A 13834-nucleotide genomic window follows, 5' to 3' on the forward strand; every position below is an offset into this window, starting at 1 on the left:
CTGCTAAACTCAGTAGGTGGCTCTCTGCAAGCTGTGTGGGGATTGAAAAGTACTCCCCAAGCTGACTTATCAGATTTCTCCTAGGCTAATCCTGATAGTCAGTGGGACCCCAGCAAAAAAAAAAAAAAAAAAAAAAAAAAAATCAACAATGACCTTCTTACCCTCTTTGTTAACTGAAAACTAATCAGACTAGGGCCCCAGCTTTCCTGGTCCCCTGCCATGCAGAGGTTTCTAGCCCTGTGTCTACATTCTATCTGGAAGTTATCTGTATCTTCCACCTTCCTTTTCCCACAGGACCTAGTTCATTTTTCTCCACCAGTGCCTTCCTCCATCTACCACAGAGGTCAGATACCTTTTTGAAGGAGTGCTACGGCCTCTGACTCCTGTCCTACTGGAAGGTGCTGGGGCAAGATGGGGTCTGAAATGTACAGGGGCTGACCCAAATGATTCTTTCCCAAGACAGCTGGAGGCTTGCATTCAAAAGTCAGCCAGTAGCCATCTTCTGCCCCCCCCCCCATATGAAACTTTCTGGCCACACGGCACTTCTCCCCTAACTTTCTGGTGGTGCCAATTGACCCTGGTACTTGGCATGCCCAGCTGTGGTCAGCATTTTCAGTACATTCAGTCCCCTTGCTTTCAGCAAAAGGCCACACTCTAAGGGATCACTGCATTTCCATGGATAGAGGATTCCCCATGCAAAGTGTTAGGGCCCAAAATAGTAAAGGACAAGGGCTCACATTGCCCTCCTTCCCTCTCAGGGTTCCTGCATACTCAGCCAGGACATCGCTTGGTTTTCTCAGGCATGGCTGATTCCTAAAACAATCATGAACTGATGACAGTAGCTTTAAACGGTTCTCTCAAGAAAATCTGTGGGTGTGGGATCAACGAAGCTGGGGTCAGTCTCTTCCCCCACCTTTCTCTGGCCATTCCTGGCGAAGCAGCCCAAACTCGCGGGGAGAAGCAGGCGGGTGGGCGCTCAAGACACTCCTCTGAGTTAGAGCCCCGATCACACTCAAGCGCAAAGTTGCACAGGTTTAAAGCCGGTAGGCACGGCCGCCAGTCCCCTGCAGTAATGTAGGTGGCCTGCGTCTGGGGCGCGATTTCAGAAGCGGCTGGGCTCCTGGACTGAGGCAAAGACGCCAGCAGCGCGGCCATTTGGTTCCCAATGCCGTGAAGATGAGGGCGCCTCGGGCCTGGGGGCGGCGCTGAAGCTATCCAGGACTCAGTGGCTCCCACCTCCGCCTTCCTCCCCTAGTTCCCCAGGAGGTCGGGAACCCCGAGGGCAGAAGTCCACTTAGGACGCTCCCAGGTCCAGGAGCAGAAAGTTCCAGCGGGAGAGCAGCGGGTGGGGAGTTGGAGAAACAAGATCCCTACACTCCCTGACGAGAAGAGAGAGGAGGGAAGGGGTGGAGCGGGGAGGGGGGAGGGGGGTGCTAAGCAGGCGCTCACTGGCGCCCCCAAAGGCGGGGTAGTCGAGGGGCCGCGAGCTGCCGCAGCGCTGTTACCTAGCTGGTCCTGGTCGTCCTCAGGGCCAAGCAGGCGGCAGGGAAGGCGGCGACGGAGGCGCACGGTGCGCCGGACCAGGCTGTCGGTGCGGCGCCCCAGGGCCAGCAGGTGCCCCTCGAGGTCTTCGAGCAGAGCCAGCGAGTGGCCACAGAGGTCGGCGAGCTGCCGGAGGAGGCTGAGCGCGGCCAGGTGGCTCACGTCTCGGAGCTCCGTCAGCGGCTGCGGCGGGTTGCGCGGGCACAGGCGCTGGGGCACCACTGTGCGCCTGTAGAACGGCATCCCGGGCGTGGGGGACCAGTCTGGTGGTGCGTCGGGCTCGCCACAAGTGGCGCCCCTGGCCCCTGTGTCCCTGAGAGGCGGCCCCAGCTCAGGGTGTAGCAGGCCCCTGGGCGCGGGCCGGCAATCAGGCGGGCTCGGGAGAAGCGGGGCGGGGGCTGGGGTGGGGGTGGGGGACAGGCTGACGGGTTCCCAGCCTAGAGCGCCGGCTCCCCCCAGGGCTGTACACTCGCTGGAGCCACCAGTCCCTCTGACTCTGCTTCACTGGGCTCCTCCTCCTCCTCCCCGCCTTTCTCCACCTCCTCCTCCTTCACTCTGCTACTTCGGGATCCCCCCACCCACCTTTTTTTTTTTTTTTTTTGGTCAGAGATTCGCAGATTAACGCTTGATCCAGGAGAGGAGGGAAAGGGAAGTAGGAGTAAAAAGAGCGAGCTGGAGCGTGAAAGAAGGAATGTCCGCGTGAGTGGTGTGTGTGTGTGTGTGTGTGTGTGCGCGCGCGCGTGTGTGCGTGCGTGTGTGTGTGTGTGTGTGTGTGATCCGCGTGAGTGGTGCAGTGTGAGTGCCCGCGTCCTCCTGCGGAGCTCGAGTCCCAGGACTGATAAAGTTGTTTTCTGCTTGTTTTTTTTTTTACTGAAACTTTTTCTTCGTAAATAACAAAAATTCAGGCGCACCAGGGCGCTCACACCAGCGAGTAACCAGCAAAGACTAATCCAAAAGCCCGACTTCATTCATCTAGCTTTCCTTCCCCAAACGTGTACGCGATGCCATGCACGAGCTTAGATTAGGCTGAGTGCAGCCTTCTAGCATCCACGGAGATGGAAATGAATGGGAAAGAAGCAAATATCTCACTGCGCTACTCAGGAGGGCAGTGTCTCTGGAGAGTCCCAAAGTGCCTGTACTGCTGTAAAGGTTCCGGAGTGAATGAATGAATGAAAGGAAACAAACACGTTCTCAGGAACAATACACTCGGTTCGGATGGAGAGCTGCCACCCCATATTTTAGGCAAAAAGAGAGCCCAGAGCCTGGCCAAACTGGGCTCCTGGGATGCCTGCAGAGGAGGCAGTACTGGCACCGGAGCCAGGGTGTGCTTTTGGTGCTGACAGCCCTATAGTGGCATTCTGATTTCTCTCCATGGTAGAAGGCAGAAGAGAGAGGGACACTAGTGTCATCAGAACACCAGAGTGCCTAATTGTGTGTACATCCCTGTCCACTTGGGGAGCTTCCACTCAGAACACTTATTTTTTTATTGTTCAGTTATAGTCGTCCCCTCTCCCTGCCTTGCTCTCCCTTGCCCCATCAAAATCCCCCCTCCCAAACACAATCAGAACACTTATTTTCAACACAATGAGCTTGCATTTGATTCTCCTGTAACCCACTTCATTGACTTCTGTGTGGTTCCATTTATTCTTTTTGGTAATTGTCTCCTCATCTTTCCTCCTAAAAATATCCCCATCCGTGTAATCCCTTATAATCTGTTAGTATAACGCCTTGAAGAGGATACATGTGTCGGCACTAATGAGCCTGAGTGTGCCTGATTTCATTCATTCCTTTATAAAACTGCCCCTTAAACAGTTCAAGAGGGCTCTACAAATAGTTAAGAGTAATCTGATTACCCTTTGCAGTAAATAGATGTTCCATGCTCAGTGAGTTGGAACATGGATACTGGAAAAGTTGTATTCTAACTAAAGGAAGGATAAGCAAATGGGCAAAAGTCAACCCCTTTTCCGAACTGTAAAGTTCAGTTGCAGAACGAGGACCCGAAATTCTCTATTTGGTGAACTCAAACCTGAGCCAAGAGAGAGAGAAACTGGCAGGAAATAGGGATTTAGCTGGACTCTCCAGGGATATTTTTCCTTGACCTATGGGCTATTTAGACTGATCTCTGTTCCGGAAAAAAAAGAAATGAGGTATGAGCAGATTGAAGGAGACTGTGTGGGCAGAGCTTCCCTGCCTGAGGGTGGCAGGCCTGGGTCAGGCCTGGTATCTGAGCTGCCCTCACTATTCTAATTCCTGAAGCTGATGAATCTTTCAGAGCTCTGTAATAACAAGCTCAACTCCAAGCAAATCAACTTTGGCCCCACGCCCTTCCCCCCAGCCGAGTCTGCTCACTCCAGCCTTCTCAGTGCCCTGGCCCTGGCTTTCATCAAGGAAACATCAAGGACTTGCAATGGGGCCATCTCAGAACAGAGCCCCTCCTCCCTTCCCTGGGCCAGATCAAGACTGCATAGCATGTACCATGGTAGAAGTCAAGGGGATATAAGTGTTTGCCTTTCTTCTTATCTCTAGTCTCTTCCCAACAAGAAAAATGAGACTTGGAGAGAGAAGCAGGCCTAGATGTGGAGAGCTTCTGTGGATGGAGTACAGGAGCCTGGTTCTGGTCTGCAGTGGGAGAGTTGGGGTTCTACCAGTGCCACACTGCCCGGGGCAGGCAAGCAGCCAAGGTGATGGGTCCTGTCCTGTGCTCCCACGTCACCCTCCAGCACAACCTCTGCACAATTATCTTTGTTTAATACGAATAATTTTTTGTTTCTAATATTGTCTCTCCCACGAGATTGTTAGTTCCATGAGGGCAGGAAACATGCCTGTCTTGCCCACTTCTGTATGCCCAGTGCCAAGCCCAGCAACCGTCACACAGTATGAACTGTAAAGGTACTCAGAAAAAGTATGTAGATGAATGACTAAATAAAGCTGGCTTATAGGCGGAGACTGATATGAAGAACCTTACTAAAGGATTTAACTTGGCCCAAGGGGAAATAGTCACAGGATTCTGGAGCAGAACACTGCCTGAGGCAGGAAAGGAGAGCCCTTCTCCTTTACTCATTTTCCTGTGGAGTCAGTGGAAAGAGGCAAATGTGAAAGGTGAGGTTACTGTGTACCTACATCCCAAGTGTCGAGTAGCTAGAAAGTGCTCTGTAAATAAAACATTTGTTTTGATTTGCTTATAAACCTTGACACTACACATTCAGAAGGAGGAAGAGGGAAGGTACAAAGAAGAGAAAAGAGAGTCCCTTAACAACCAAGCCAGACCTGAAAGTGCTGAATGCTTCCTACCCACCCACCAACTCCCAGACTGCAGGCCTATAGTAGTTCATCTGTCACTGTGCTAAGGGTTGTGATCTGAGCCTAAGCTGGGCCTGACTGTGGAATGGGATATGGGTCTAACCTAGAAGTGGAGACTAAGAGATGGGCCACAGAAGTGGGAAGAAAATGGGAGAGTTGACCACTCACAACAAACAAGACCCTTGCTCTCCTTCCCACCTCCAGTTTTGCCTAACTGCTGCTAAGAACCAAGAATTTCAATAAGAAAATGAATTTGAAAGAATAAATAAGTAACATAAGATATGCCATTTCTCTTTCTGCAAGCTGGCAGTTTCCATAGCTGCAAAATGAAAATTGTTGAGCAAATCTCATGCAACCTATAAAACTTCCCAGTACAGCCATCAGTCTTATTTTAAAAAGCTGCCCTCATGGAAGTAGGTGCCTCCTCCCCTCCCACCCTACCCTGTCATGGCTCCTCCTGCCCTTTCCTTGTCCAGGGGCTGTGTATTATTGTGAGCAAATAAACCAAGAAGCTAACAAAAAAAAGCTGCTCCTGTGTTGCTACCTCTCAAATATAGGAATCTTGGCTGCAAAGCAGTGATCCCAATTTTCTCCTTGACATTGTTCTATAATCAATCGTTTTTTTAAGGTTTAAAAAAATTTTAGCCCTGGCTGGTGTAGCTCAGTGGAATGAGCACGGGCTGTGAACCAAAGTGTCGCAGGTTCAATTCCCAGTCAGGGCACATGCCTGGGTTGCAGGCCATGGCCCATAGCAACCGCACATTGATGTTTCTCTCTCTCTCTCTTTCTCCCTCCCTTCCCTCTCTGAAAATAAATAAATAAAATCTTAAAAAAAATTTAAATGTGTTTGTTGATTTGAGAGAGAGAGAGAGAGAAACATCAATTGGTTGCCTCCCATATGTGCCTCTACCAGAGAGCAATCCTGCAACCCAGGTATGTGCCCTGACCAGGAATTGAACCCTCAACCTTTTGGTGTACAGGATGATACTCCAATCAACTGAGCCACACTGGCCATGGCAATTAATCAATTAGTTTTTCTATATTGTAAGAATATACATTTCACTCCACACCTTCTTGCCATGGGACTCAAAAAAGATGCTTTCCTTATAAATGAATATATATATATATACACACACACACACACACACACACATATACATCCAGTAGGGGGATAAAAAGGCTGCTTCTCAATCCCCACTCTACCATTCTGTTGCTGTTCCCTGGTTCTAAGCATCTGTACCAAAGAAAGATTAACAAGAATTGGCAAATACTAGATTGACTCTTTTTAAAAATGTCATTTACCCTTTTGGCATTAATGCTTGGCTTTGCAGTTAAGAACACTAGTAAACTCTCTCTTCTCAGGTCCAAACAAAGCAAACTAATCAGAACAGAGCCTATGGTCCAGTAGACAATGGAGACAAACCCAAGCTAATCAATGACTACTCTGAAAAGAGTGGGGCGAGGAGTGGAGAAGTGCTACAAGATTTGAGAGGAGAAAGCACATTTCTGCCACTGAGGCAACAGAAGCTTCCAGCAAGGGTGAGCAGGTACATCCCAGACCTGGATGTCCAGGGGTGGATTGGAAACTTACACAGCCATCAATCACATCCTAAGGATAAAGGTGTGTGAGCCAAAGTTGGCTGAAGATCCTAAAATAAATTCCTTTCAACCCAGATTCAATGCTTCACACATGAGGCAGGAAAAACCCTTGAAGAATTCCATGAGGAAATAAACTTTGATGTTGTTTGAACTTTGGCCCTGACTCTGAGCCCAGGCTGAAACTGGGGAAAAAAAAAAAAAGACCTGAGGTATTTTGAAAGAAACTATAGGAGATTTCAATGGAATGTGAACAGATTCTTTTTCAGTCCTTCATTCTCACATCATATGTGGATCCCCCCTCACCACTGGTCCCCCACCCCCACCTCACCATCATGTTTTCTCTCCCTGCCTTGTTAGGATGAGTCTATAATTAGGAACATTTGAATGTGGTTGCATTCAATGGGTAATTTTATTTCAACATGCATGCTTTACTCAGGAGAGCTCATATTGGGCTATCCTACTTGACCTAACAACCACAACCCCTCCCCTGCAAACTCCCATCTCGCCTCAAAATCCTAAAGCAGTAAATAAAAGTCCTAAATCTCCCCAGGATGTGCTATGCCCCACCACATGGTGACATGTCTTCCATGTGCTTGATATTAATGCTGGGTTTATATAATAACCATGCCCAGCTCTACAACATTAAAAAGGGGTGTTGTTATACATTTCAGGGCTTTGGATTAACTAAAAGAAATATCGAACCTGAATAACCAATGTTTCAGCTTTATCAAGCACCCAAATGTAGTTACACATGTGGTCAACCTTCCCTCCATAGTAGAAAGTTATGTAGCACAGCATAGTGGTGACAGCCAAATGCAGGCTTTAGTGATCCACTGATCTGAGTTCAAGTCACTAACTCCATTGCTGGTTGTGTGTCTTGGGCAGGTTAGTTAAACTCCCTGTGTCTTGGTTTCCTTGTCCATAAAAAGGACAAGGCGTTCGATTCCCAGCCAGGGTACATTCCTGGATTCCAGGCCATAACCCCCAGCAACGGCACATTGATCTCTCTCTCTCTCTCTCTCTCTCTCTCTCTCTCTCTCTCTCTCTCTCTCTCTCTCTCTCTCCCCCTTCCTTCCCTCCCTAAAAAAAATAAATAAATAAAATCTTTAAAGAAAAAAAAAAAAGGACAAGGCCAATGTTCAATTGACATGCATGAGTATAGCTGTAATGATTGTCTATAGGTGTCCCTTCTGATTGCTCAGGGTCTGTGCCATACTAGTGGTTAAGTATTTTGAATCCCATATAAAAATGGGGATAATATTGGTACTTACCATGTAGGATTGTTTTCTGAAGATCACATGACATCATGTAAAGTGCCTAGCCTTGTACTTAGCACATAGAAGACACTGAAGAAATGTTATTAGTAAAGACAGCAGCTTCCTGATTACAAAAAGGAAGGGACAACCTACAATCATAGGGTCATCCAGGGTTTTCATTTCTGACAATGATGCCTTTACTTTCTAAGTTAGTTCAATTTCCAATAGCATTTCCAAGATACAGAAAGAGAAACATGAAATTTCAAACCAAATATAAGCCACAGAAAAGCCATGAGTCAGTCAGACATTACTCTGGTTTACTACTGAAGGACTTTATGGGGTGATTACATGGGGTGATTACAAAAGACTTGCCTCTTTTACCACCTTTGTATACCATCTGTGCCTGAGCTCACCCATAACACAGTGGAAGCATTATTATGCTTGTAGCTCTGTGATGTTGTTTCTCTCAGACACAGCTTTGCAAGCCACTTAAAATCCTCCCTAGGCCCAGTCTTACCTTTTAAACATGTCTCCTCAATTGAGATCAATAATCCATTAACTGAAGGATTCTCCAGCTGTTTTAAATGTAGACAATGCATTGCCATATTTGTTTAAAAAAGGAAGGGACGTTTTTTCCTTCCCTCCATTCTGGACCAACATAGTTTGTAGTCCTTGCTTCAAAGTTTCTGTAGTTACCAAGAGTTTATTATAATCAAATAATCTAAATCTTGTCCCTTACCAAATTGCCTTTTAATTTATCAAAAGCTTCCTGATATTTAAGGGTCTTAACTTCTTTATCAAGCCTTTTCTTAGCCAATAAAGGAATAAGGTATTAGTGGAGTAAACTGGATTACAAATTTGTGGCAATAACCAGCACCAGCCCTCATCTGCTTCTTTTTGTATGGGTTGCTTCACTTCCCAATCATCTCTCCTCTATCTTAAATAAGTAGGAGTCTGCTATTGCAAATCTCTAGCCCAAAATCATCACCTTGAGCGATCAAAATTGACTTTTGTTCAATTTCTTATAAGCCTAGTTTCTGGACTTACATTAGAGAACAGTCTCCAAACATCTCAGAGGAATTTACATATTTACATTACAAATGGCCATCTCATCAAGATATTCGAATTGAGAGATCATTTATTCCAGAAAAAAAATATTGTCCACCACTGAAATACTGCTAAAGAATTTCTTATTCCAAGCCCTGGCTGGCGTAGCTCAGTGGATTAAGCGCGGGCTGGGAACCAAAGTGTCCCAGGTTTGATTCCCAGCTAGGGCACATTCCTGGGTTGCAGGCCATAATCCCCAGCAACCACACATGGATTTCTCTCTCTCTCTCTCTCTCTCTCTCTCTCTCTCTCTCTCTCTCTCTCTCTCTCTCTCTCTCTCTCTCTCTCTCTCTCCCCTCTTCCCTCCCTAAAAATAAATAAATAAAATCTTAAAAAAAAAAGAATTACTTATTCCAAAGTGAAAGAAATTCCACTTTTACTTACTATCAAAGCACACCAACTGAATATTGGTCTTGTCCCATTAGTGGATAAGGAACTGAGGCACAGAGAATTTAAGTAACATGCCCAAGAAACACTAGCAAAGTTGGTCTTGGCTTTTATATTCTAGGTTATATTGGCTGCAAGCAATAGAAGACCTAACTGAAAATCACAAAAACAATAAAGACAATTATTATCTTATAAAAAATTCCAGATAAATGACAGGCACCAAGTTTGGTTAATTTTGACACTTGATGACATCATCCAAGAGCCAGGTTTTCTCCAAGTGTCTGCCATCTTCAGAATGTTGATTTTATCCCCAGGCTAGCACTTCAATTGTGGAATTGTCTTTCTCTTCATTTCATTGGACAGGTGCCCAACCCATAACCATTACCAGAGGACTGTACAAATTAACATATTCTAATTGGCACATACCTGGAGCTAGGTATGGGATGGATACTGATAGAAAAGTGAGGTTCTGTTAGAAAGGAGGAAGGGCCAATGATTGAGTGCAGCAGTGATACTATTCCTGGTAGACATGGGGCTACTGTGATGGCCAACTTTGATCTGAGGATTCCCCAACAGCTAGAGAATTCCTGAGATTTGACTTGAGTCATGGACTGATGGCCCTCCCAGCTGCCTCCAGTTCTCTCCAGATTTTTTCTCACAAGCATTTTCCCCAATACATTTCTCATATATGGAACCCTGTCTCAGTACGTAACTGATCCTCAGAGGACTTGGGCTTGAACAGTCACCAACCAGTTTAATAACCTCTTCTCCATTTTTATCAACATCTACTCTTAACAGTATTTGACAATGATGATCACATCCACCTTCTTGAAACTCTGTTCTGACTTCAGTTTTACAATATTCTGATTCTTCTTTGGCTCTCTAATAGCTTCACCTCCCAATTCAAATTTCTGTTTTAGCCTTCTTATTTAAAAAAAAAAAAAATCCCTTCAGGGGACATTGGGAAGGGTTCATGGGAACAAACTTAAAGGACACATGGACAAAAACTAGGGGGAGGGTGGTAATGGGAGGGAAGTGGGGAGGGTTGGGAGGGGGGCTGGATTGGGAGTAAAAGGGAGAAAACTGTACTTGAACAATGATTAAAATAAAATTAAAAAAAAAGAAGAAAATTCCCCATGGTTCTTGTGTTTCTGCATATCTAACAAGCAGAGACACTGTCTTTTTTATTATTTATTTCATTGTATTTTTTTCCATGAGCCTTAACTGCCTTTTTAAGGATATTTGTATGGTGAACAGCCTTAGAGAATATAGAAAGTATCCAGATTAAATGTGCTTATAGTTCAGTATAATAAAGATAATGCCTCTCTCTGAAATAAAGAGCAACCATGCTTACTGTCTATTATAAAAGATTCAGATTCCCTAAGCTTAAGGTTCCTCTCCTGTAATGCTATGCACTGTGTGTGCAGGTAACACCTGGACTTCTTTGTGTTGCTGTATGGGAATTGGAGCTCATAGAACCAGCATAAGAAAATACTAATACTCTGGCTACTACTATTACTTTAGTAAAGTTCTTTGTCTCTGATCCAGGAATCTTGTATCTTCTGCCAGAGTCTATGAACTGATGGCAGGCTAACTTGTTAGCATGGAAGTAAGGTAAAATCTCAGACTCTTTACAGTTCTTGACATATATTCTTTTCTCATCTCACACTGCATTCTACTTAATCAAATTATTATTGGCAAAGATAAAAAGTAAAATGGTTCCTTCTCCAGCCATCATATCATCAGCAAGAGTGAAGAATAGATTCCAGAATTCTTCAAGTTCCTAGTAAGTAACCTATGACTGTACATTAAAGAAAGGGAAATAACCAGACTCCTCGGGAATTACTGGACACTAGCTCTGAACTGACACTAATTCCTGGTGACTCAAAGCATCACAATGGTTCACCTGTGATCATGGACTAAGGATCAGACTAGGGACTAGTGGAGGTCAGGTCTATCATACAGTAGGCCCCAAACCCACTCCATTATCAGAATGTATACTTAAGACAGACATATTCCACACCTGGCAGAATCTCTACATTAGTGCCCTAACCTTAGGGCTATTGTTGTAGAAAAGGCCAAGTGGAATCCAGTGTAGTTTCTCTGTCTACAAAAACAAGATGCAATACTACATTCCTGGAAGGATTGCAGAGATTAATGCCATCATTGACAATGTGAAAGATTCCAGGGTAGTGATCTCCACCACATCCACACTCAACTTGCTTATTTGGCCTGTGAAAAAGGTCAACTACATCTTAGAGAATGACAGTGAAATCAGGTGGCGGCTGCAATTGCAGTTGCTTTTCCAAATATGATTTTGTTGCTTCAGCAAATTAACACCTCCCGTGGCACCTAGTATGCAGCTATTGATCTGGTAACTTTTTTTTCTTCTATGCCTGTTGGTAAAGACCACTTGAAACAGTTTGCTTTCAGCTGACAAGGCCAGCAATATACCTTCACTGTCCTACCTCAGGGGTAAATCAACTCTCCAGCCCTATGTCCACAAGAGACTTTTTTACCTTTCCTTTCTGGAGGTTATTGTGTTGGTCTCTAACATTGATGAAATTATGTTGACTAGACCTGGTGAGGTCTAAACAAGTTGGTAAGACATATGTGTAGCAGAGGATGGAAAATAAATTCCATGACAGTCAGAAGCCTTCCACTTCAGTGAAATTTTGAGGGGTCTAGTGGGTAGGGGACACCAACACTTCCCTTCTAAGGTAAAAGATAAGTTATTGCATCTGCCTCCTACTACTGCCAAAACAGGCACAAAATCCTAGTGGATTTTGGAGGCAACAAACCTCATTTGAGTGAGCTACTCCAGTTAATTTATCAAGTGGCCCCCAAAAATGCCAGTTTGAATGACACCCAGAACAAGAGAAGGCTCTACAATAGGTTCCGGCTGCCATACAAGTTGTTCTGCCACTCAGGCCATATGTTCCTGCAGATTATAATGGTGTGTCAAGAGGCAGTGGCAGAAAGAGATGCTCCTTGAAACTTTTGGTAGGCCTCTGTAGGTGAATCACAGTGCAGATCTTTAAGATTTGGGAGCAAAGTCTCACCATCCTCTGAAGATAACTTCCCTCATATTGAGTTTTGGCTTGCTGCAGGGCCCTTATGTTTAACACAGACCACCATGTTATCATGTAGCTTGAGCTGTGCATCATGAACTGGATGTTGCCTGATCCACAAGTCCATAAAGTTTATACAGTTACTACTTCATTAACAAATGGGAGTGATGTGTATAAGATTGGTCTTGAGATCAGAAGTGATATATATGAGTACCTGAAGCTTCAAGTATGTCATATGAGGAACAGGCTCAAATGTCCATGACCCCTACTTCTTCTACATTCATTACATTATCTCTTAGCCCACATCTATGGTCTCATTGGGAGTTCCTACAGTCAGCTGACTGAGGAAGAAAAAACTTGTGTTCACTTTGCAGATGGTTCTGTACAATATGCAGGCACCACCAGATAGTGGTGCAACACAACAGCTTCTTTATGGGAGATATCTGAAGGACAGTGATGAGAAGAAATTCCACAGTATACAAAACTTGAACAGTGAACCTGGATTTCCATTTTACCTGGAAAGTAGAAAAGGCCAGAAGAGTCTATAGGGATTCACAGTTTGTGGCCACTGGTTTGTCTGGATGAAGGAACGTGATTAGAAAATTGTTGATAAGGATGTCTGGGGAAGGGATATGTAGACTCACTGAATGAACAAAGAATGTTAAAATATCTATGTCCCATGTGAATGCTCATTAAAGGGTGACCTCAGCAGAAGAGGATTTAATAATCAAGTGGCTATGATGAGCTATTTTATGGATACCAGTTAGACTCTTTCTCCATCTGTTCTTGTCATTACTCAATGGGATCATGAACAAAGAGGTCATGGTGGCAGGGATGAAGATTATGCATGGGTTCAACAACGTGAACTGCTGGGTGTCCAACTTCCAGCAACAGAGACCAACATCAAATCCCTCATATGGCACCATTCCTTAGGGTGATGAGCCAGCTACCAGGTGACAGGTTGATTATAATGTGTTGCTTCCATCATGGAAGGGGCAGTTTTTTGTTCTTAATGATATAGACACATAATCTGGATATGGATTTGCCTTCTTTGCATGTAGTGCTTCTGCCAAAATTGCCATAGATAGACTTACAGAATGCCTCACCCATCCACAATCATGGTATTCCACACAACATTGCTTCTAATCAAGGAACTCACTTCACAGAACTGAAGTATGGCAGTGGGCCCACGCCCATAGAATTCATTGGTCTTATCAGTTCCCCATAATTTTAAAACAGGTGTCTTGATAGAATGGTGGAATAGCAATTTTACAACTCAGTTACAGTGCCAGCTGGGCAACAATACTTTGCAGGGCTGGAGAAAAGTTCTCTAGGATGTTGTATATGCTCTGAATCATCTTCCAATATATGGTGCTATTTCTCCCATGACCAGGATTCATGGGTCCAGAATAAGGTGTGGAAATGGTAGTGGCTCTACTCACTATTACCTCTATTGAACCACAAGCAAGATTTTTACTTCCCATCCTGGCAACCTTAGACTCTGCTAATATAGAGGTCTTAGTTCCAAAAGGAGGAATGCTTCCACCAGTAGACACCACAATGATTTCATTG

General features: G+C 44.9%; 1 protein-coding gene across 1 annotated transcript in view; it reads right to left on the minus strand.

The window, feature by feature from the left end:
- The window catches only part of NHSL2 (NHS like 2), a 234318-nt gene extending 232284 nt beyond the window's left edge, over window positions 1-2034 (minus strand). Inside the window, exon 1 of the mRNA XM_036016384.1 lies at window positions 1506-2034. Coding sequence (XP_035872277.1) covers window positions 1506-1785 — 280 coding nt within the window. The 5' untranslated portion in view covers window positions 1786-2034. The remainder of the gene's footprint in view (window positions 1-1505) is intronic.
- Between the last annotated feature and the right edge of the window lie 11800 nt (window positions 2035-13834).

Source organism: Phyllostomus discolor, chromosome X, assembly GCF_004126475.2.
Source record: "Phyllostomus discolor isolate MPI-MPIP mPhyDis1 chromosome X, mPhyDis1.pri.v3, whole genome shotgun sequence".
Lineage (NCBI taxonomy): Eukaryota > Metazoa > Chordata > Mammalia > Chiroptera > Phyllostomidae > Phyllostomus > Phyllostomus discolor.